The sequence below is a fragment of the Pyxicephalus adspersus genome, chromosome 3 (assembly GCF_032062135.1).
Source record: "Pyxicephalus adspersus chromosome 3, UCB_Pads_2.0, whole genome shotgun sequence".
Taxonomy (NCBI): domain Eukaryota; kingdom Metazoa; phylum Chordata; class Amphibia; order Anura; family Pyxicephalidae; genus Pyxicephalus; species Pyxicephalus adspersus.
Window position 1 is genome coordinate 19,993,220 of NC_092860.1, and position 25,329 is coordinate 20,018,548.

Below are 25,329 nucleotides of genomic sequence, written 5' to 3' on the forward strand. Positions count from 1 at the left end.
TGTATCATAATTACAATGTGGATGAAATGAGGTTGATAGCATTAGGGCAAGTTCTAACCAACGATAGAGGCGGTAATTTGGATAATATACTTTTGAAAAAAGAGATGAAGTGGATTTTTACTTTCTGAGTTATAAACCTTTCTTGGAATATTAGTTTGCATACAATATAGGAGTGAAATAATAAACATGAAAGAAAAGATACCTCCTGTCAGTTTAAATGGATTTGCCTCCTTTCCCTTCTTTTTCCTTCCTTGTCCTTCCCTCCCCTTCTGTCTTTCCCACTGTTCCCCCTCCTTCCCTCTGCTTTTTGGTTATTGAAAGTATTTTGCATTTATTGTAATTGTGATTAAAAAGCTGCCCTTTTCACACTTATTTAAAAGCAAATGTTAAAAATCTGTGTTGATTTGTGTAAACCAAATCTGTATTGTATTTTGAGCACATCCGATATGTGGTGTCCTACCGCCCACCCCTGCAGTCACAATTCTGTGTGATTGTTTTTGTTGGTGGGGGCAGCTGTGACAACCTGCGTGGACCCTTTGGCGGGCCCTATGCTGGGACGCCATACGGCAGCTCCATAAGAGGAGAATGTGAGCGGGTAAGCAGTTGGGAACAGACAATTCAGCATGCAGGATTCCATTTAGCAAACAGGATACTTCCTACTGGGCTTCTTCCCTCTTTTTTGAATAAATTGGTAGGCACTTACTTTTATTGTTGAACTTTGAAATAACAGAGCTCAGCTCTTTGAGGACTCGTGTATGCAATCCATCCAGGCCTTGTGCTGTTATATTGCTGATACCAATTTGGACTTGAGCTCTGCCATTTCTCCTTGTGTACAAAAAAAAAAAAAAGTGTTTAGTAAATCTGCCTTTTCTTTATCCCGTTACCAACCCAGAGACATCCTTTAAGGGGCCTACATGCTCAGATCTGATATTTTTTTTTTTTAGCGTGCATAGAGGTTGTGTTGGTCGAGTGCATTATTTATTAAAAGAATTGTAACAGCTAATTCCAGGTCTTTCTGAAGCTCTTTGTGAGTGATTTTCTCACCTTCTAACTTCACTGTTGGTATGGTGTTTTTGGGTGATGTGCAGTGTCGATTCCCCTCCAAACATGGTGTGTGCAATGACATCCAAGGCGTTCCATTTTGGTCTTATAAGACCAGACTATTGTTTCCCAGTATTTTACTGGTGGAGTAAGCGTGCATAGAGGTTGTGTTGGTCGAGTGCATTATTTATTAAAAGAATTGTAACAGCTAATTCCAGGTCTTTCTGAAGCTCTTTGTGAGTGATTCTTGGCGCTTAGACAACTCTTCCATTCTTGACTACTCGGTCAGAAATTTTGCGAGGTGCACCTGATCTTGGTGGGTTTAGGGTGAAATGATGTGCATTCCAGGTAATGGCCCCAACGGTGCCTACTGGGAAGCTTAGAAATCTGTCTGTAACCACTGGGATCAGTATATTTGCAACAATGAGGTTACAAAGGTCTTGAGGGATCTTAGCTTTTACCCATCATGAGATGCTTCTTGTGTAATACCTAGTTAAAATAATTTTTAATAGGCGATCGGTTAGGATAAAGCAGGTAATATTAATGCACTGATATGGGGCAGGATTGCTTTGTAAATACTGATAGATTTCAGCAGGTTTCCATGCCTTTTTGCACCTCCTTTTCTTTATGTATTCAATACTCCTTCCATGTGCCATTCCACATAATTTATAAACGTATTTATTTGATTTCTTTGTATATCTGGATTACTACAGAAATTAGCACCCAATTGAGTGAAGTCTCAGAAACCCATCATGGCTTTTAGCAAATTAGACAAGCATAAACTGCATTCTGTATTTCTGCTTTGCTATTATGATCGATAAGCAACGGATTACCTGTAAATCGGACATAAAAAAAAAAAATTGTGCCAACAAAGGATGTAACTACTCGTTTAACAAAGATTACCCCACAAGATCTTCTTTTAAAGTTGAACTTTATTTAAAAAAAAAAAAAAAAGTTTGCAACAAAATGCAGTTTTAAGTAGTAACATAACAGTGATGAAAATAACCATTTACAAAACCATGTTACAAAGGCAAAATTCTATGTGATCATGGTTGAACAGAGAAAGAAATTCTTCAGAGCTTGTAAGTAGACAATTGAATGGCAAGTAGAATAATTAACATTTAAATGTCCTTTAACTAAATTAGGCCTTTATATTATAAAACCATTAACTAAAACAAGGATGGAAAAAAAAACAAAAAAAACAGTTTTATATACATTATGAAACATACTACGGAGATATCTACAAGAACAGTCCAACACACATGGTATGCCTCCACTAAAAATGACAAGGATAACATGTCAGATTATTGTGGTGGGCGATTACAAAGAGCCTATCCTGCTACCTGCCCCACCAAATGAGAGTGCAGGCCCACTTTGGATGACAGTGTCTGGAATCTTTTGGACCTAATCTTTGACCTGGACACCTAACAATGCCAGGTGACTGGACATGATATGGAAGCTGTCCATACAGGCTTTGCAATTGAGGAGAAATACCTCCTCCGCCCAATGGAGAGCCCCTTTTAGACCTTTGGTGCAAGTCAGAAAGGTCTTCATCTGTGTTAATGGGTTCATTTTTACTGACCTACCACACTACAGTACTGTGAGCTGTGGATATAGCATTTTTAGCATGGGTTCTCTGAAGACCTAAGCCCTAAAAATCAGGCAGAACAAACAGAAAAAAAAAACACCAAAGTACAGCAACAATGGGTGATGGTTTAGTAACTTATCATGCCTTTTTAAAAGGCATTCAGCAAATTGTAAAAGCATAAGCTACATTTTGTGTAACTTCTTTGCTTTTATGATTATTAAGAAAGTGATTACCTGTAAATTGGGTATTAATAAAATGGTATAGGTAAAGCTTTTCCTCCAGCATTTATTACAAGACTTCCTTTTAAGTAAAACTAAAAAAAAAAAAAAGCTGCAACAAAATAGTTATCGATTGATACCATTGATATCATTTACAAAACCATTTTACAAATGCAAAATTTGTAGTAATCATGGTTGAGAAGAGCAGAGGAATTTCTTCAGAGCTTTTATGTGGACAACTGACTGCCAATTAGAACAGTGAACATTGTACTCAGAGGATATTTATTTAGTCGCTGTATATTATAAAAGTATTACCTAATAAACAACAATGGGAAAAAAAACCATAACCGTTTCTTACACATTATGAAATGTACTACTAAATTAGGTCTACAGGACCAGGCCACTGCACATGGTATGCTTCCACTAAAAATGACGGGGGTAGGATGCCATAGGCTGTTGTGGTGGCCCACCGCGACCAGCCTGGCCTGCAGCCTGACCCACCAAATGAGAGAGCGCAGGCCCACTTTGGATGAGCGTGTCTAGAGCCTTTTGGACACTAGGGTTGTCAAAATTAATACCAACTGAAGCTCCTGGTCTCTGACCTGAAATATTGCCAGGTGCCTGGTTTCGATTTGGATGTTGCCCATAGAGGCTTTGCATTTGAGAAGCGCCAGGTCGGGGAGCTGCACTTCTAACTGCAGCACCAGCAGACAAGGAGTTAGGAAGTTGACCCGCTGTTGGCTGAGATCTTTGAGGAGCTGGGCCAAGAATTCCTGCATCCACTGACGAAGATGATCGTTGCGGGGTGTTGGACATGTTACCAAAGTTCTGGATGGAAGTAACAGACGCTGAAGAGCCAGCTGGATTAGGAGCAGTAGAAGCTCCACTGAAGAGACTGAGAATTTTTGCTTGCAGCTCTTGCTGAGAGTTGCTCGTAGACTGAAGTGCCGCAGCGGAAGAGCCTAATTGTTGAGTCAGTTTGAGTGTCTGCTGACTGCCTACAAGTGTGGCCTGGGCATCAAGAGAACTTGATGATGCTGTTCCGGCTTGTCTTAAAAGTTGTGCTGAAAAATCAAGGACACAATGCGAGTTATCTTCATTAAATAGGAGGAAAAAAACCTGCATAAAATAAACAATGCAATACCACTTACATAAGGAATCACTGGAGAGGTTTAACATTCTCTCTTTTCGTTGCTGTAAATATAGGATGACTTTGTCTATTTCTTCACCAGTTACATATCTATTATCTGCCAACAAGCCTAGGAGGGTCATTATTCCAGGAGGGTGACCTCCCCTTATTCCCTCATCCAGAGCACCACGTTCTCTTAATATAGCTTCTGCCGACAGTTTGGCCGCTTGACGTGCAATATCTTCACGTTCCTTCTCCCGAGATTCTATTTTGTACCGATCGTAGCTTCTTGCCACAAGAACCACTGCATCGGCAAGTGGCATATTTCGGTGTTCTGTAACAAAAGGACATTCCATAACAATAATGCATTTTTCAGGTATACAGTGTTACAGAAGTGGGGTATACTTATTTCTTTATTTCTTCTTTTTTCAATAGTGTAATAAAAAACAAAAGATATATGCATGCTAAAGGAATGGGGGGGGGGGGGGGGGGGGGAATAATTCCAAGGCATTCTTATTTTTTTTAAATTACTTTGAAAGCATTTAATTTTCCGTCCTATTAAATAAAAGTATTGTAGTTTGTCATTGTTTTGCAAACACACAAGTATGAAGCTCTACCTATCTATCTGACATCTACTTACCTGACAATATCATCCTAATGAAAATAAAAATATATCAGAAGAATATCCTGATATATACAGATGTATTCAGAACAACAATAAGAAAGTTAATAAAGCTTAAAATCTTTTATTTGCATACACGCAAAAGCACTGGGAACACTGAACATTCTATTCCAAAGCAAAACATGAAGAAAAAAATACTCCATTTGTGGTATTCCTATATAGAAAGTGGAGAAAAGGAAATATTAGGCTGTTCATAGTAATACAAGTGTAGAGAGTTAGAGAAGCCTTTATTTAGAGAAGGAAGGTGGAACTTCTATTATTAAAAAGTTGATTGGAGATGGGAAAACATATAAAGTGCAGAAAATGAAACTCAGCCAAAATGATCTGAAATACTTTAAAATGGCAACCAAAACCAGAAAATTAGCAATCCAATTGATAGAATAGCCAAAATGGCAATGGCTAAGTCAATGATTGGCTCCAGAAAGATCTAAAGTTACCTTTGAGTACTTCTACAATTAGAAGACACCTAAGTGATGCCAGGCTATCGTCAAGAAGCACACGCAAAGTGCCAATGTTGAAAAAAAAAAAAGATGTGCCAAGGTTGTTACTGTTTGCCAAAGAACACTTTGGCATTAAGATAAATGACTCAACATATTGTGGACTGATGAAAGCAAGATTACTCTTTTTGGGGTCTAGGGGCTGCAGACAGTTTGTCTGAAGACCCCAACACTGAATTCAGGTGGAGACAGTGAAGCAATCATCAGGATATGGGGATGTTTCTCATACTAGGGTGTTGGGTCTATTTATCACATATCAAGAAATCATGGAACAGTTTATTTATATCAAAATACCTAATAAAGGTCACGTTGCATTATCCTGAAGGTGAAATAGGCGTTTCAACAAAACCCCAAACAAACCAGTATTTGAGCTATGTGTTGGTTGCAGACCAACAAGACTGATGTGCTGTTTGAGGCAAAACCAAGAAATGCAGAAGAATTGTGTAATGTAGTCCAATCATCCTGGGCTGAAATACCTGTTCACTGGTGCCAGAAGTTGGTCAATGCCATGCAACACAGATGTACAGCAGTTATCAGAAACAGTGGTTATACAACTTAATATTAGTTCAGTGAATCAAATCTTGAATTTTGTTTCAGTTAATACAGTGAATGTTTGACGTGGAAGAATGCAAACACTGCTTTTTTTTTTTTTATTGATATTTCTTTTTTTACTTTTTGTAAAGTAGTAACATTTGATAAAATATTCATGTATTGATTTGGAATATAATGTGCAGTGTTTCCAATGTATTTCCATGTACGGAATTAAAACTATTATAAGGATTTTGAGCTTTATTCACTTTTTAAACACATTGCTATTATCCTGAAAACGACTATATAAAAGAACATACATTATTTAAAACAAAAAAAAAAACAAACAAAAAAAAAACCACTGAGCTAATTCACCCTCTTCATTGAGGTGTTAAATAGAAGCAACACTTTAAGGACAACTCCACAAGAGTTTTAATATGTGTGCCTCCAATACTGGGATTTTATAAATTACTTGCATGCCCTCTCAGGAATTTTATATGAAATGATCATTTGTAAATTATTTTTAAGTCTTTATATTGAAGTTATTTATGTATTCAAAATTATTATTTTTAAATAGCTCTTAAAACAGAAAGAAAATATAGGAACTGGCAAGTAGGGGTAGCCTATGCTGCACTCACTCTCCGCTGTTGTTATGCTTTAAAGAACTGTCATGCAGCAATTCGAGTGCATACATGTAGGCATGCAATGGCTGCAGATCAGCAACACTGAAAAAAAAATATTTTATTTAGAAATAATACCAGACATTTATGATACACTATGGGAAGAAATAAACAACCCACAAATACCTTGTGGGGTTCCAAACAAGATATTCACAGTGCAAGAACGGTGTGTCTGGTGTTGTTGAGTTATCACAATAGCAAAAGGTGATCCTCCTCTGGAAACATCTTCCAAGGCTTGGGTCAGTGATACTTCTGTGTTTAGAAAAATCAGGTCCACCAGCATACCAATGTCACGGACCTGTCGACCCACAGATTCTGCATATTCCCTAGAGGAAAGGTTAGGGGTGGAATAAAAATCACAAATAAATTAGTCATACTGTGCCATGAGCCTAACTAAAAAAGCAAGATGATAACTCAAATCTGCAATCTTACTTTGCCTGTTTGTTAACCACCACAACAGAGCAATCAACAGGACGATCAGCATCAACCCTTCTTTGAATTTCATCAAAATAGTGTCGGTACAACTCTTCACGGCGTCGCTCTTCGCGTTTTAATCGATCTAAATAAGAACAATGCAAGGATTTGTTTCATGATTTAAAATAAAAGAAAAAAAAAAAAAGAAAAAAAAGAAAAAGATTGTTTCTATGTAGTAGGTAAATACTGCTAACAAAGGATTATTTAAGCCGTAAAACGGTTAAGTAGATGAGAACCTGGTCATGCAGTTTCCCTTTCATTGGAAGTATACTTCTGTGAACCTGCCATTAGAACCTTGTTTAGGCATTTCCAGTTATAGCGTCAAAGGGTGAAAATAAATTCAAATATTTATGATACGGTGCTTTGATAAATTTAAGAATTTACATTTACTTCAGTTGCTGCAAAATTTCATATATTCAAGAGAAACAGTGAAGGGTCACTTCCCTTTTAGACATTTTCTAAAATATGAGGTGTCTTTAAATAGTTTCACAATGCCATCTGATAAAATATATATATATCATACATACCCTCTGGAATCCTATCAAGAGGATCCCTATACCGATCAAAAAATTCATCTTTTTTTCTATACAAATCATCAAGACGATATTTATCAACGACGTCATCAACTCTAGAGAAAACAAAACAACAATCTGAGAAACTTTCAACAAAAAGCATCAAATGGACATCTACATACAAAACAGCAAAAGTTTAGTAGGAAGCAATGTTGTTTGGCGTAATAAGACCCTGGAGTCCAACCCATAGTTTTTTTTTGTATAATCATTTTGCCCCAGAATTCATTCAGAGTTTTTCTTCTCTGTCTATAGACAGAGTGAAGAAAAAATGTTCAATTAGTTTTCACGGGTAGATGCGGCCTAATGCCATTTATTTCCTTCATACGTAACAGAATTTGCGTAAAAAAATATTGTGTGACGGTATAGTTTTTTTTTTTTTTTTTAAAAGGTGGCTTTGACATTTAAAGGGACAGTAATGGCATTAATCACTATCATACCATTGTATTGGGTAGCAAGTCTGACAGTCACTCACAGTATAGGTTCAGTATCCAAACAAGCCTGTGGTATTTCTTAACCAGAGTTCCATGGAATCCTAGGGTTCCTCCAGAAGATGTTAGGGGTTCCTTCAGCAGTATGATATTTTTGCCTCCCAGGTCAGTTTAACTGACACCAATAATCTATTTGCCTATCTGTAAGGGTGAAATTCTTCTCCGACCACCACACTAGTGGACTGTGAGCTGCGGATATAGTAACTATAGCAGAGGTTACCCAAGTTGAGAAAGACTGCTGTAGCATGTTTAGAATTTGTTGGATTACATGTACAAAGCCCAGCCATTTGTTAAAAGTAAATAGACTGAGGTCACTATATGAATTAACTGCTAATATAGATAGTGGACCTTGTAATTTCATACAAGCGCTGATGTAAAGCGCAATGTTTACAGTGCACCTCAGGCCCCATGTCTCCATATCATTTTCTGGAAGATCTCAGATGATTTCATGCACAATTTCGTGTGGCAGACTGTTATTAGGCATCTTAGGACTTTAGCAGTTTACGAGAGAAAAGTCACTAGAATGGCAAATTATCTCAATTTACCTTTTTAGCGTTGACATGGTAAAGTCACATAAAAGGGTAAATTTATTGTTAGTAGGGGCGGGGCCTATATAGCAAGTCTAAAGAATGCCAATTCTCCTATAACAACGGCAAACAAATGTGCAATAGCTATCTCCCCTTTTGCAATCATGCTGTTTGCCTTGCATGTAATGTAAATAATTTAAGCTAGCTTTTAATTAAAGTAATACGTTGAGACAGTCTCACCTATTTACTTTACACCGCAATAGGATTCCAGCAAGGCCCATAGAAGTTTGCGACCCTTTAATGCAATTTTTACAAAAATATATTTTTATATTTTTTTTAATACAGTAGTCAGTATTAAAGTATGAAAGTGCACCCAGCACAGTTAGGAATACACATAAGGTAGTCCTAGTAATGAGGGTGGTGGAGCAAAGGAAAAAGGACAAAAAAAAAAATGGATGAATGCAAGTCCACTACCAAGGGTAAAGTGAGTGCTTTTATGTACAAACATTAACAGTTTGCCCCCCCCCTTTTTTCCTTCAGTTAAAAAGATGTCCATCTTTAAGATTGACAAGTTCATACATCAAACCTTTTTGCGTAAGAATCAAAAAGCAAATTACAGAAGGCAGGAATGTCTGACATTGGAGCACTTCCATTTACAGGAATTGGTGTAATGATCAATACTTAAGTCCAAAGTGTGTACTCAACTAATATATGAACTAAGGCAGATTAGTACAGTGGGAGACACCACAAAAAAAATTTCTTCCAGAGGAACTTTTCCAACACATCTTCAAAAATACATATGACATCATCCATGGAGCTACCCCCGCCATGTTTTTCTGAAGGTACAATAAAAGCTACCAAGGGATAGAGCGCACTCCCTACTTAAACAGGTAGCTGACAAAATTGCAGGAGGGGGAGGGATTGCAAAGACTGGATGCATATTTTACCAAGAATGCTTACAACCTTTTCCTTCGATCAGCAGCCTATTTAGTTTTAGTAGATACACCACTAGAAGAAATTTTGAAAAAAGAATGTTTGAAGAGCAGTGCATGGACAAGACATGTTTTTATTTGCAATATTCTGGTTTACTTTCCTTTTCATTAAAAATTATTTAGGCCAAGTAAACTCTGGGCTTTTTAAAAAAAATACACACAGTCTACAAATCCCCAAAATACAGACATTTTCTTTTGTACTTATTAAATATATGCACAAGTCAGATTAAATTTATTGGTACACATCTTAAAAACAAAAATGTTCAAACCTGTATAATGGATCCCCTGGGTCTCGAGCCTCCTTGTATCTTTCAAACAATGGATCTCTCATATCTCGCGAATCACGCGCACGAAGATCTCTATCTCTTGCTTCACGAAGGTCCCTATATTCCCTAGAATCTCGAGGATCATTCAGGTCTCTTCCATCTCTAGAATCTCTCAGGTCGAATCTCGAGAATCTCTCAGGTCTCTGGAATCTCGAGAATCTCTCAGGTCTCTGGAATCTCGAGAATCTCTCAGGTCTCTGGAATCTCGAGAATCCCGGAAATCCCTTTCACGGCCATCTCTCAAAATGCGAATGTCCTGATCTCTGGAATCTCGTCTTAGGTCTCTGGAATCTCTAATGTCTCTTGGTTCACGGCCATCACGGACCGCCCTTGAATCTCTGTCACGTGGCTCTCTACTACCTCTCCTTGGGCTAGAGCGAAGTGGGGAGCGGTCACGTCTTGGTTCCTGGCCTTCTCCATATCCATACAAATCTCTGAAGCACCAAAAAGCAAATTGTTAGTTTATTTTCCAAAAGTATCAGCAGTCTAACCTTTCTATGATATTCAGTTAAAAAAAAAAAAATATATTAATGATGAGCTCTACTGGCTTTCTAGGCAAATCAAGTCAGCTATTTAAAAGGACAAAACCAATAAAAGTATGCAGACCAGACATAAATATTAAATTATACTGCTGTTTATAAACGTAATTTAACCCGCAGAGAATTAAGAGAATTTAGATACGCATCTAACGAGTTGTTTTTTAATTTTTTTTTAAACTGTAGGAAACTAACTTTATTTGAGTAGTTTAAAACACAGAGTTGGAATATAACCTATTAGACTGAAAGATGTGCCAAGCAGGTGTCCCTGCTTTAGCATTTATGGCTGTCTCAAATGACAGGGAAATAAAAAAAAAAAAAAAAAACACCATTCAAGACAACCCCACAGAGGTTAAACGGCTGACACAACGTTTTCTGGATAAGAATGATTTAATGTTAAACCAATATGACAAGTAACTTTATAAAAAGATGCATGCTTTGACGGACAGATGTGAATGGGAACGCAGCTGCTATTTATTTTAGAAGCCATTAACAGTTATTGTAGTCAGGATAATAAATAAAGCATTTTGGAGGCAATGGAAATCGATGAACGGGTAGGCAACCATAAAGCAATTCTACTCTGCACGCAGTTCAACGGAATGCGGTATTTTTTAAGCAGCGGAACGCGTATATAAATTCCAAGGCTGTGTTCATCCAGAATATTATTTCAAAATTAACGAATCCAGAACAAGGCGAGAGCATTTTATAGGATGATGTCCAGTTACAAGATACGCAAGATTGTATTTTTAGGAGTTCTTCCATTAAGACCAGTCCATGAACGACTCCACAAATACTTTACCTTCGTGATGGGCTGGACCTGGATGGACCTTTATTCATATTTCTTCTTTCTGCTGCTTTGTTAATATCTGAAAAGCACAATTAACCCATCTGTTCAATAGTGTGCAACAGAAGAACACATTTTAACAAACAAATGAAACAAGATACTTAGACAAATGATCAAAAAGAAGATTTTTTTATTTTCAATCAGTATGACGAGCTCTGATCCACAGAACAAAATGTTGAGGTCGTAGATCATCTCAAAATACTTTATCACAACTCCCCTTAAAACATAGTTATAAATTGTCAGATCCTCTCCAGAGTACACTTATTCAACATTAAGACAAAAAGAAAAAGGTGCAAAAAATGTATTAGGACATCCAGACTAAGTGAGGAGTTCCAAAAAATAAGTAACTTGAAGGGCATATGTGCTGAACCTCATGCTTTATTTTCCACATAGTCTTGGTAAGAAGCATCTTCCAAATTTAAGCTTTTGTCAACACAAAAATCCAAAAGATTAAACGGCAATGCTTTTATGATAGTGTATCCATCTTTAGGGAAGGTTTTCCCTGCCCAAAGGTTCCCACAATTATTAGTTGTCTGTGCTACAGGTGACAGTCAGGATGCCAGGAAAATATGTAAACCAACAGCACTGACTGATGTTTAGTGTCAAAGTAGATTCCTGTACAAAGCCATGCTGTCATTACAAATTAGCAGGATACCAGGTATTTATGAAGCATTGCGTTTCAACAGCAAACAGCTTTGTTTTAACTGCATCAAGCAGCAGGGTAGGTGAATTTCCTAAAGATATTTTAATGAATTTAGTGGGACTATGAGCAGTACGACGAATACGATTCTTGCGCAGTCTTTTAAATACTAGCAGTGATCCTGAATTTAAAGTTAAAGCAGAGCTAAATTCTTTCACAAGACACTGGAACGTAGAGGTTTTAGGCAGAAAAGACAGGAAAAGTACTTTACATAACACCAGAGATAAGCAGATATCCACACTGCTATAGGATTTCAGTGGTTACAACACATAATTTCCCATTCTGCGTGTGTAAATCCATATTTACAAACAGAATGAAAACAAAAGAACAGGACACACAAGGTAGCTTTCTACCACCAGCATCTCCTATGAAAAAGACTCCCACTAACATAAGTAGATGTAAATACTTAAGACCCAACAGAATACACCCCTTAGTAACCCTTCCAATTTTTACAGTTTAGTAATGTATATGTTTGACTTTAAATGTCTTCAGTTTATCTAAACAAATTTTGTAAAAAGCTTTCTTTTGGTAACCTTCAGTAATACTGAAATGGGAATTGTGAGTGTTCTGAGAAAATCATTAACTATAGATCTCTTATTTAGAACGCTTTATATTTATGTTAAAAGTTTGTGTGTGTGTGTGTGTGTGTATATATATATATATATATATATATATATATATATATATATATATAAAAATAAAACTGAAGTATACAGTTTCTTTTAAATGTTCAAAATAAGAACCAAAGAGCACACACAAACTGGTTTTACTGATAAAATTCTAAACTTTTTTTTAAATGTAGGCAATGAAAACTGAATGTACATAATTAAAATCTGGATATGGTAAATATTGTGTAGGACAGTTATTTTGCATAGGCTTGAAGTCCTTAATGTGTATATGAACTTAAACAATGTTCTCCTATTGTATTTTAGTCTGTTAAGTATACCATCGAAAGGAATTTATTTCTGTATTTTCAAAATGAAAATTGCTAAATGTACCTGCTGATCACATTAAAAGTAAAAGTTTACCTAGGTACGATCTCAATATTATCTTAGTAGAGTAGTATCTTCTTTTCTTCTACTACAGAACAATAATCTCTGTGTTAAAGAGATGAAGGGAGGGATTCTGAAGTTTATCAACTGGGCAGGACAGACACTATTTCATGCCATTTCACGAGTAAAAGGTCAAGTGATGGCAGACCACAGAGAGGAAGCAAGAGCCAGTTGCTTTTCTTGCAAACCAACACGTATTTGTCTGTACTTTTAAGAGGTACAACGAATAAAATGTAAATGTATTGTAGAAACACTATTTCTTGTTTTCTTGCAAAACAATGCATCCGAAAACAGACAACACAAATGAATATTGTTTAAGCCTTCGGTATTTATTGTGATGGGTTTTTAAATTTTGATACACGTGTTACGTTTTCCCTAGAAAATGGCCACCTTCAACTTTATGTGAGCCGATATATGTGACTAGATCAATGACAGCATCAACATGTGAAGATACCAGAAGACATGGGAATTTCCTTTGGAGACATTCTTAAAGTATGACAGAAAGGTGCTGCCCATCATGTAGATCCAAGAGAACTGTAATTAAAGATGAAACTTACAAACTCAGATATACCCGTTCTCTGCGAGTACCCAGTATCTAAAACTTTTGACTAGGCCACTAATATTTAATGAAAGGGTAGTAAAAGGCAATTTTTTTAATAAAAAGCAGGCAGGGAATTCCCGTGTACAATAGAAATCTCACGTAAGCATATAATAAAGTTTACCAAAAAGTGAGGAGATGGCAAAAATATAAAGCAGAATCCTGAATGCAAAAATGTATCAATTTTTAAAAATAGTTTTGCCTTACCTAATCTATACCCTTTATAAATTCGACCATTCTCACCCCGGGAAGCAGCATCCGCATCTTCTCTGTGTTCAAACTGCACAAATCCATATCCACGGAACATGGAAAGGGCTAGAAAATTAACAAACGTTACAGCTAGAATTCAGCACCATTTTGTTTCTGGCTTGAGATGAACAAAATTTATGTATAAAGGCGTATGTCCATGGGTTTTAATGAGAAACAAAAATATGCTTGAGAGGCTTCTGACATCAATTAGAATTCACTGCAGGTGAATTTGACCTTCTCTTGACTTGAAGTTTATTTGTTTCAAGCCGTTTATATTTATTTTTTTTAATTCTCTTAGCAGTTCTAAATCCAATAAAAGCCCGTTGACGCTGGCCCTTCTTAAGGTCTAATGCCACCACTTTTGTGTACACCAGTTTTGCTACTCTACATCAACAATCAGCTAATGTGCAAAAAGAAAGCTCATAAGGAGTTTTCACATAACTTTTACATAAACATGTTAAAATTGATAGATTAGCAAGACGCTGGTGTTTGCACCAGGGAATGTTTTAATGAACGGCTGGGACAATAAACCAATATGTACGTGGAAACAATGGCTTACTACAACAGAATGCATTAAATATTGTTACACATTCGTTTTATAACTCAAGTTATAGTAAGTATTGTATGGAGCCATTTCATACAACATAGTCCTCTTTTGTCCCAGCAGAAAGGGACACAACTAAAGTGGAGCTTCTAATGAACTTCTGTTTAAGTGACAAACTATTACTAACCAGCGATCTTTCCATATTTTGAAAAGAGGTTTTCCAAATCAAGCTCGCTCATCTGGCTTGTTGGTAAATTGCCGACAAAAATTCTTCGCTCTAAATCGTCGGGGTCATCGCTATTAATCTGGTTTCTTGAAGCCCTCTTGCTCTCGTCTCTTGAAATAGACATGGCCGACAAGCACCAAAGAACTTCGCAAAAAGAGAAAAGAAACGTCATCATGCATATAAAATGTCAAAACCAAATAAGGCTAACACATAGGATAAGCTATTTTCCAAAAAGATTTATTTATTTGTGTGCATACATTCCAAAGCACTAGATTCACTGTGAAATATTCACTTTTTGCTTCTTTTGGGATCACACAAATAAACAGGGATCAACAGGGAAGCTGTGCATAGCTTCCTGAAAACATCACAGCAGAAGATCTCGGTATACAAGAGAGCTTACCTCTGGTGACAGCCGTGTGCTGGCTCTTGAAGAGTTAAAAAAACTAACAAAATTCCTTAATGAGTGAGGTCAATCGAAGGAAGTGGGCATTAACCACCTGAGCGTTACACTGATTTCTAGATTTCTGTTCCAAAAGCGTCACAGGTTTTCATGAAATTTTTTTTTTTAAATTGTAGACCTGTAACTTACAGAAATATGTCCGAATAGGGTTCTAGTAGAGCGGGACCAGGTAAGTGGGGATTTTAGTGTAGGCGAAAAAATACGGGGTTATCCAAAAGAGCAAAAATATTTAGTGCGAGAAATTACGGGCTTAGCGGTTAGGGGGTTAACACCCAAATTTAATGCCAAGCTTTTTATTGAACAAAGGAAAATCCAATGAAGGAAATCATGTAGAAGATTCATTAAATCTTAGTCAAGAATTTTTTTTTTTTTATTTGCTGCAGCTTCTGTTGTATACTGCAAGAAGCTCACAGTTTGCAGTGAAAATAGAATAAGCTTTTTTATAATCTACAGAAAAATACAGCTGTTCAAAGACAGGGGCTCACCTAAAAGTGTATCTATACCCAAAGCTTTTTCATTACGATTGTGAAGTTAGAACCAAGTAGAAAGCGATAATAAATCTCTACAAATGTTCTATAGACGCAAGTAGTCCTGAAGATATGTAGTCTCGGCATCACTTGCGTCAATGGAACAGGAGGCGAGATATCTCACACATCACAGGCGTCTACAGTAAAACATTGTAACTGTAGTTCTGCATGCAAATGATAGAAGCGGCACAACGGTTAATTTGAATCTTCTATATCAGGCAGTACCAGCACCAGGAAAAGAATGGGTAAATTTGTCCCAACTGTATTACTAGGATTGTAGCACATAGCTTGGAGGACTTACAGTGAGTATTAGGCTGAGGAACTATTATAGTGTGCTGGAACATACTACACATGGCATTTTACTACCTCACATATTTTCAAAACATGCAATACAAAGACATTTATCCTGTACACCCATCATGTGATACAAAGCCTAGGCAATGATCACATGGTGCCTGACTACCAGGGGCATTGGGTTGTTTCAATCTATTAGAGACTGCATAGTGTAATATTTAGTGTCTGAAACGTGTGATGTAAGAGGATGAACAACACACAGTCTGCATAGATTGATAGAAATTAGTCTTTTCAACCCTAAAGTGTATGTAGAGTCAAATTAGAAACCAGATTTTTTGTCAGTTTTTTTGTTAAGATAGCTATTTTGGTAACTTCTAGGCAAGAGTAGAGGGCAACAATTAGGGAAAGTTCCAGGTCCACCAAGTATGATAGGGGTACCCCATGACAAAAATAGTTTTAGGGAGCCCTCTCTGTATAGATCAATGCAGTTTTTCTTAATAAAAAAATATCAAATGAAAACTTTCCATAATGCTGTAAAGCAGCCAGGCTACATACACAGTAGTAAAAACAGTAGTATTTGTCACACTGACCCAAAACACACAGTGGTAGCTGCAGTCTAGAAGCCAGACTGCCCAACATAGCTCAAAATCTGTCCCAAGACACTCTCAGCACCAAGTACAGCAATGCTGCCCTTCTAAATTCTGTGAACTAAACTTCGAAAAGTCTGTAAACTCCCTCTGCAAACACACCTCAAAAATGTGAGCACACTTACACTGGTATGCTCACAAGACAACCTAACCATTTTAAATGCGGCCATTGTACCGCTCTGGGCCCCCACCCCACCCCACCCCCTGGTTAGACAACTAAAAAAATGTAACTGCCAGAATATTGACAAGTCTTTTTGTCAACATTTTATTTTACATTTCAAGGACAACACATCATTCGATTTCAGTGTGCAGTGACACCATCAACAGGGAAAAAAGGAAAAAAAAATAAAGAAAGATGGCAACGTGGGTAAAAATGGTGGGCCTCAGACTGAAGCCAAGTCAGTGCGTAATTTGCTGGACACAGTATTTATCGAGTGTCTACAACTTGTAATAGGTAAGGGAGATTTTTGTTAAGAAATTGGCATGATTTTAGTTTTTAAAGAGTTCTTAACCCTTTAACTGAGATAATTTATATGTTTTTGGTATCCATAATGTTTTGACAAATGCTAAATCTATTATTACTTAAAACCATTCAATAATAATATTATATTTCTGGAAGATTTGATTATCTACACCCCTACTCAAGGCTATATTTGGTGTATCTGCATTGTCTTAAGACAGTTAACACTACCAAAGTATAACTATTCAGCTATGCAATCCATAGTGCAACTTCATTTTAGTTAGGGAAAAAGTCTCTCTCTAAAGTTTCTTACCTTTTAGTTTCTTGATGTTAGAGCTGTATGTTTCCTCATCACCTTGCCATACCGAATTCTGAATAGAAGGGTCTGGGGCATTAAAATCACCTGGTAAACTGTAAATGCTCCGAGTAGGAAAGCTGATGGCCCTGCATCTTCTAAAACAATCAGTTAACCATAATGGAGTATTTTACTAAAACTGAACTTCCTTTTGCATAAGCCACCTAAAATGTTTCCTTGTAGCCATCTAACAAAGTCAGCAAGCCAACCACAATGAAAAGACATTTTAGGGCAGCGGCAGGCAACCTTTTTTAGGTCCACGGACCACTAAAATCACCAGCTCTTGACCACAGATCTGAGCCTGCAATGGGAGAGTGGGCGGATTGTGTGCAGGGACACAGCCCGCCGACTTTCCTGAGCCTGAGAACTGCTCGGGGAACGTGGTCCGCGGCTCTGGCCAGTGCGCCCCCCCCCCCCCCTGCAGGGTTCTTCTCCTGACCCTGCACCGACCAGAGCCGCAGACCCCCAAACTTTTCTCGCGGACCACCGGTTGGCAACCATCGTTTTAGGGGGACTTGCTTTCAGATGACTATAATGCATTGCTTTTTTGACAATGTTAAAAAAAACTACTGCAGATTAACAAATTACAAATAGATTTAAAGGCAATTGCATATGCCATACCTATATAAAAATGACAATTTCCTTGTTAGCTTTACTGGTGTTGTGGATGCATGCAGGGTCTGGAGCAAGTAGTTTTAGTGGTCTGCGAGACCAAGAAGGTTGGCAACCACTGCACTATATAGTTGATTGAGGCTACAAACTGAAAACACAGCATTTACCAAGAAAAGGCTGCATTTGACCTTCTTTGTCTACAGTACAAAACGCATCTTACCAAGGCACGCTTGAAAGGAACTCTGCACAAAAGCAAAGAAAGCCGAACGCAGCTTTAGAACTGCCACGTGCTCTGATCAATAAAGTTAATGACATTTTTGTTGACCTGAGTTTGATAGGTATTCCAGATTAACATTAGGCATATGAAAACAATGCCTGCCTGGATGAGCCCCAAGGGAAATAATGTCTTCCCTTTTTAGATCTTTTATTACCATTAGCAAATGGACACAGGCTCACTCAAAACCCTATGGATTTGCCATATTGCACTGCTGGTTACCAGATTCGGGCACAGTTGTGGCCAAGGAGCAAATTTTAAAATTTTCCAGCTAAAAGCAACTATGGAAAAACCGCATCACAATCTGCATGCAACAAATGGATCCCAACTTTGGAATGTAAGTTGAGCCCACAGCACAATACCGCAGGTCTGAAACTGCCCCAGTACTATAAACTTATCTATATCAAGCTTTCTAAAGACAGGCAGGCAGGTATTCTATGTTGTTATTGAGTTATGCAGGCCATCACATAGAATAAAAACATCATGTACTGAGAGATTTCTGAATACATGTTGTATCAGGAGATTTTTTGAATCTGGAGAACAGGAATCATTTATAACTTTTTGCAACTATGGAGAAAGCACCCTCCTATATTCATCAATACTAACACATATACAAAGGAGGAGGAATGTTTGAAGTAAAAAAAAAAAAAACAAAACAAAAAAAAAAAAGGATCTTGTAATAGCTATTTATGCGCACATTTCCATTTGATCAAGATCTGGGTATCAAACAGTTCTTCATCAGATGGAAAGACTTCCTTCATTAACAAGAAGGGCAGTTCATGCCACTGCTGAACTTTGCAATACTTTTCCATCTATACAAATTAATTAAACAAAAATCCATTGCAAATGTATCAAAAGAAGGTGAATTGGGCCAAATACCAAGTAGATCAACATTAACTATCCTGTCCTGAAAGCAAAACAATTTGGGATAGGAGGAAAATGTTGCTCATCAGCTAGATAACATATTGTCTTAAGTAGAGCACTGTGTAATATGCTGGCTCTACAGAAATACTGTCTTAATCATAATAAAAAAAAAAGTTTTCATGATGGACTAGGATACCAGTTCAAAGGGTTGATAAAACCAAATACAGGGAAGTTCTGAATAAAACCTATTTCAGCCTACCTGAAACTGATGTTTAAATTCTAAAACCACAAAAAGATGAAATACAAAGTCAAAGCTACAATAGAAAGAAACAAAGAAAAGTCAAGACCTCAACTATCCAATGGAATTAAACTATCCAAGACAATTTAGATTTTCTATTGAACAAGGCAGCTACAGAAATTTGCCAAGTACAACAAGATTTAGAGCAGGGGTCGGCAAACTCTGGCTTTTAAAGGCCAGACAAGGCTTAGCCGGTAGTTTGTTCCGGCCTAACGCCCCCTGGCCGATCCCCCTAATGCCAGCCGGCAACCCGTGGCAGAGCCGGAACAAACTACCGGCCTTGAGCCTCCTTGTGGTGGCTACCTTCCCTATTTACAGTGGCAGCATTAACACTTACGCTGCGGGGGTAAATAGGGAACATTCCCTCTCCTCTGTATGCATTGTGGAGGAGGGGGATTTCCCTTCAGGCGGTGTTCCTGGTGGGGGCTGAGCCATTAGGGCGGCGACTCGAGAGAGAGTCTGGCCTAGTGTGCTCCTGCCTACCCCTGAAATGGCCTAGTGGCTAAAAATGTTTGCCGACCTCTGATTTAGAGGACCAGGACAGACCCTTAACGAGCAAAGGCCACTGCCAACCACTCATTACTTTGCCACTCCCTCCAAAGCAAAATACCTGGAGCATCCAGGTAGAAAATGTTGTGCTTAGCCTAGTGGGTGATAGTTTTTGCCCTAGAGAATGGAGATTAGATGGCAAATATCAGCGGGTTGGGAGGATGACTTTACTATGTCTAGAAAATACAAAGAAAGTATGGTGTAATTTAAATGTATACATGTCAAATGAAACCAATTTCTATTTCCTGGTTGCAAGACTACAAAAACTTTAAAAGAGTTAAGGGGAAACCCTTATTTAAAATGTTCACATACTCACATTGTTAAACAAAATGAACAAATGAAGGTTTGTATATTCAGTACTAAAAGCAGTATTCAGTGGCTCAATACAATTATATTTCTCTATTAACAACTGGAGATAGCACAGCCTCACAACAGAGACTGTATTTTTTTTAATAGGACAATTTAGACCATGGAAAAAACATAAATGACAATGCATAATATATATATATTAGATACCCCTTATGGTTATTCAAACAATTAAAACTGCCATATTTTTTTTATCAGAAAACCAAGCAGGCTTAATATATATCTCTTTAGTGCAATAATAGTCCACCTCCTAGTGCTATGTTCATTTCATGATTGGGGATTTTGAGCTAAAATATTTTATATTTTAATGTTACGTATGTCATCAGCAGCTGGCTTTTTTTTCATGTCAGAAGCTAAGAAAAACAAATCAAGCTCCCAATATTTCCATTTTTTTTTAATTTTCATAATTAACATGTTAATCATTGTTATAATCACGCAATATGCACAAAAACAAAATACTACAACACATAGTAATACCACAAATGAGAATTGCTTTCTCAGTCTTTCCCTGCATGACATTTTCAAGATCGCTGAGGAACAGTTTGTGAAGGCAATACACACAAGTGACTAAATTGAACATCCAATAACACTGGGGAACAATTTAAAAAAAATTTTTGTCAACAATTTTTAAGCTTATTTACACTAAAATAGGTATGCTGATTCTGAAAGTGCAGTTAGTTTTTTTCTATAATGTCATGTTTTTTCCCCTACCGCTTATATTAATGCGATTATTGTCGCGTGGATTTGTATAGGCTATTCATTTACACGCAAGACCGTGTGGTCAGAGGTTGTGCGCTGCTCTACATTGACAGTGAATAGGCAAAATTTCTTTTTCTACTTACATCCACAGTGAATAGGCAAAATTTATTTTTCTACTTACACGTATTTCCTTTTTTTCAGATCATGTCTGGCTCTGTTGGTTCTCGTCATAAGTGCCTAAACAACCCTGATTCATTTTGGTATATCTGTGGCAGTTTCACCATCCCCAGTCAAAGGGCGAACATCAGCACATTTGTAGAACAAACCTATTTGGCATATTTCAACTTAAACTCCATGTTCAAGATAAGTCTTGGGCCCCTCATAAGGTGTGCAAAAATTGCGTCGAGGTTTTACGGATGTGGACAAGGGGAACACGTGATAAGATGCCATTTGGTATGCCTATGGTTAGGCAAGAGCCAGGAGATCATTTCAATGACTGTTACTTTTGTATAGTGAAAACTTCAGGATATAACAAGTTTTTGACTGACTTTAATTGCAAAGTTCACATCTACTAGAAGTTTACAACCACTATATTGTTGAAATTCAGAATGTAAGTATCTAGAACTATGTTCCTTTGTGCTGTTGCTACATGTGTAGGTATTTGCGGGAACAAGCAGCAGGGTTCTCCCCAGGCCCCTTTAGCTGGGTGCACCACCCGGCACTTTTTGGGTGGTTACTAAAGAGTTTGGACACAATACAGGGGCTTCCACCCACCTACAATTTCTTCCCACCCGGCTTAAAAAAATTTCTGGGTTGAGCACTGAAGCAGAGAAGGGCAACCACATGCCACACATAGCACGGATAAGGATACCAGATATAGCAATGCTCCTATAGGAAGTATCAGGTATGCAATATGAATACTTCAAATGACTGAATGTAAGACACAACACATACGAGAAAAAAATTGGAAATTTTTTTTGTGTTACTTGATCTGAAGTGTTTTAAAACCCGCAAGGCACGCTAAACTCTTCATTTATGTTTCAGTCCAGGGTTGTACTTTATAAGGTGTCCTTAATTCCTTCATTGCATATACAGTGTAAAGGGGGGAAGTGATCAGCCTTGTGTCAAATAATGAGTATTAGTGTGAAGCCTTGCAGAGTATCTTTGCCAAGCAGCCATGGCGAGTACCAGATGTGAGAAATTGAGCAAGCAAAATATTTATATATTTATCATCACACAGTTGTAAAATTTTTGAGCAGAGCATTAATGTGATATTAAACTTTTACAAATGTTTGATCAGGCAGGCGATTTCTGAAAAAATCTGTCTTACCAGCCCGAATGCTTTGGGTTTCTGGCCAGGCAAGCAAAGCCGAGATGTGCACATGCAGTATCAGTTTTGCTTGCCAGGATACCCAGCATTCCAGGCTTGCCTTGCTGTGCCAGGATTTAATGATATCCCGTGGGCGATACACTAGACCAGAATGGCCAAGCAAGATGGCTAAAGATGACCTGCAGCATGAAGGAGAAGAAAGATGACAGCACTCAACTTTTTTTTGCTCCACTTTAAAGTGTACCTAAACTCAGAATTTTTACTTTAAATAAAGGGGTAGACACCCCTTTAATTTAAAGTAAAAATTCTGTTTGTTTGCGCTTTAAAAAAAAAAAAAAAAAAAGGGGTGCAGCACCGCCCTCGTAGTTCTTGGATCACCTAGGTAATCAAGAATGAATGGGAGCGCAGAGCCTCCCGGGATACCTACGTCACACATCCCGGGATGCTCTTGGGTGCTTCTTCTGCACATGACCGAGCATGGCAGAGCATGTGGGGCATGGGCAGAAGGAGCCCTTTTGACAACAGGGAAAAAAAATTGCCAATCTCACGCATGCTCAGTGAGATCTGCAAGTTTTTTCACAATCTATGTCACCCGATGTCACACCTGCAGTGTGAGATCAGGCAACGCAGGAAGAAGAACGCGGAAGAGAGATGGCGGTGCCTGGCGCTCCCTCTGCGCCGGGCTGAAGACGGATACCAGCACCACGTGGGACCTGATGGAAAAAACCTCCCGACGGGTAGACTCACTGCGGGATTGAAGGTATGTGTGATTATATTGTTTTGGGTTAGTTTTGAGTTTACTTCCACTTTAGTAGAAGTTTAAACTTGCCAGCAGCACTTGGTGGCACCCTATGAGGTGAGCAGGCAATCCATGGCCTTAGTAGTGATGAAATTCCTGGTATGTTGCATGCTTTAAAAAAAAAAAAAAAGTGATTAAAAATGAGTCAAAGGGTTGTGATGTACCAACTCCTTCTCACTCGGTCATCACGCCAGCTCTGCAGGCGGGCCAGTACAAGTCTACCGCTCTGAGTAGAGCATGGAGGCAGTGGTAGCCAGCCGTTTTAAACAAAAGCAAACATGTGGAAAATCATTTTAAAAACTGTAAATAAAATGCAGGATCGATAGGCACAGGAGTCAATGTAAAACATTTCCTAGGCAAAACATAAAATGACTTCTATTAACACATAATTATTGCCCAGCAATGACCTTTGTAAGTGCATCTGTACCCATCCTATGCAGTGTATTAAAGTGCAGCCGTAATCATCCTTTGCTGGTTCTCATGCATACAGGTCATTGTATTTCTAGTAGTATTAATATTTAACTAGACTTGCTTTTGTAATGCTGATGATGTTTTGCGTCTTTAGTTTGGAAGTGCATAGCAGTCAATATAAAGTGAACCTGTTATCACCCAAAGCAGCATAAATAGATTTTAGAAATGTAGTGCACCTGTCATCATCCCATGCAGTATATACAGGTATTAGTTTTAGAGTAATCATCCTTTGCTGGTTCTCATATATCCAGGTCATTGTATTTCTAGTAGTATTAATATTTAACTTTAGCATCCTGCACAACTTCCATAAGTATTAGATATCAAGTGCACCCTTAACACAGGTCAACATGTCATTTTCATCAGATATAATTGTATGTGGGTAGATTTTTGTATTGTATTTTTGTTGCAGATGTTACATCTGTGTTCATTTTTTCTCTAGCACGTCTAGTTTTTGTGATGCAGCTCGATGCTTTGCTGCTTTCCAGGCTGCATTTCTTTAGTGCATATTGACACATAAAAAAAGCACCGATCACCCTATGCAGTGAATTCAGGTACAAGATATGAAGTACACCTCTATTCATCTCACATAATGTATACCGGTAAAGGTAAAGTGCCCCTGTACCCATCCTATGCCATGTATTCAATGTAACATGCACCTGTAATGTATCCAGGTCATTGTATATATAGTAATAGTCAGACTAGACATGTTCTGGTAATGCTGAAAATGTTTTGCAGCTTTCTAAGCTGCTTCTTTAGATCAGAAATGTTTACTAGTAAATATAAAGTGAACCTGTCATCTCATGCAATCTATGCTGTCTACTGGTAATAAAGTACCCCTGTAATCACCCTTTGCTAGTTTTCATGTATCCAGGGCATTGTTATTCTAGTAATAAGCAGACCGGACTTGTTTTTGTAATGCTAAAGATGTTTTGCAGATTTCCCATGTGCTTCTTCAGATCAGAAATGTATACCAGTGAAGATAAAGTGCACCTGTCAATATCCTATGCTGGTTCTCATGTATCCATGTCATTGTATATCTAGTAGTACTCACCCGTATTTACCTGGACTTGTTTTTGCAGATTTTCAAGCCTCTCAGAAGCACATATTGACACTATTTAAAGTGTACCTGTCACGTTCTATGCAAAATATATATATATATGTACAAGACACAAAGTGTACCTGTCACGTCCTATGCACTATAAGTAGGTATAAGACACAAAGTGTACCTGTCACCATTCGCCGTCGCATACACTAGTATGAATAAGACACATAACACAATGTACTAAGATAATAAAACATAAAACACCTTTTTTACCCTCCTTGAATCTTAAACATTTCAAAAAAAGTCCATGCGCCATTCACTGGCCACACTTTCATTTTCCACAGTGTAGAACAATGGATGAATCTTTCACACCCACTGGGTGGCTCAGCCTATCACTACCAGGTGGACTGGGCCTTTAAGAGCGGCCATATTTGTGTGGCAGAAGAGCGGCAATGGTTGTGTGAGGGGAGCGGAGGCCGCATCGTGTCAGAGGCACACAGATATATTGTCACCACATTACATGCAGACCGGGCTCGGCCATTACACAAGGAGGTGAAAGTCGAGGTCTCTCCTCAGCCCCGTGCACTGCGCATATAGCGATTTACAAGCCGATGTGTACCGTGAGGATGGCGCCGCACTCACCTGTATCAGTCACGCTCTGTCGCCGCTCTTTATCACTTCCCGGGCTGCGATACACAAAGCTCGCGCACACAATCTCTTCAGCGACCTATTCACGACGTTACGCTTTACGTCCAATATCACGCACACCTACTCTGCTTCTCCATTGGACC

General features: G+C 38.0%; 1 protein-coding gene across 1 annotated transcript; it reads right to left on the reverse strand.

Moving 5' to 3' along the window:
• Positions 1 to 1,955: 1,955 nt before the first annotated feature.
• On the reverse strand, positions 1,956 to 25,329 carry LOC140325781 (nuclear receptor coactivator 5-like). The gene is given in 11 exon segments (XM_072403802.1): positions 1,956 to 3,911; positions 3,999 to 4,310; positions 6,490 to 6,689; positions 6,796 to 6,922; positions 7,365 to 7,465; positions 9,686 to 9,855; positions 9,858 to 10,176; positions 11,078 to 11,144; positions 13,680 to 13,787; positions 14,453 to 14,635; positions 25,181 to 25,329. Coding segments are annotated over 10 exon segments (2,208 nt in total). The 5' UTR covers positions 14,616 to 14,635; positions 25,181 to 25,329; the 3' UTR covers positions 1,956 to 3,270.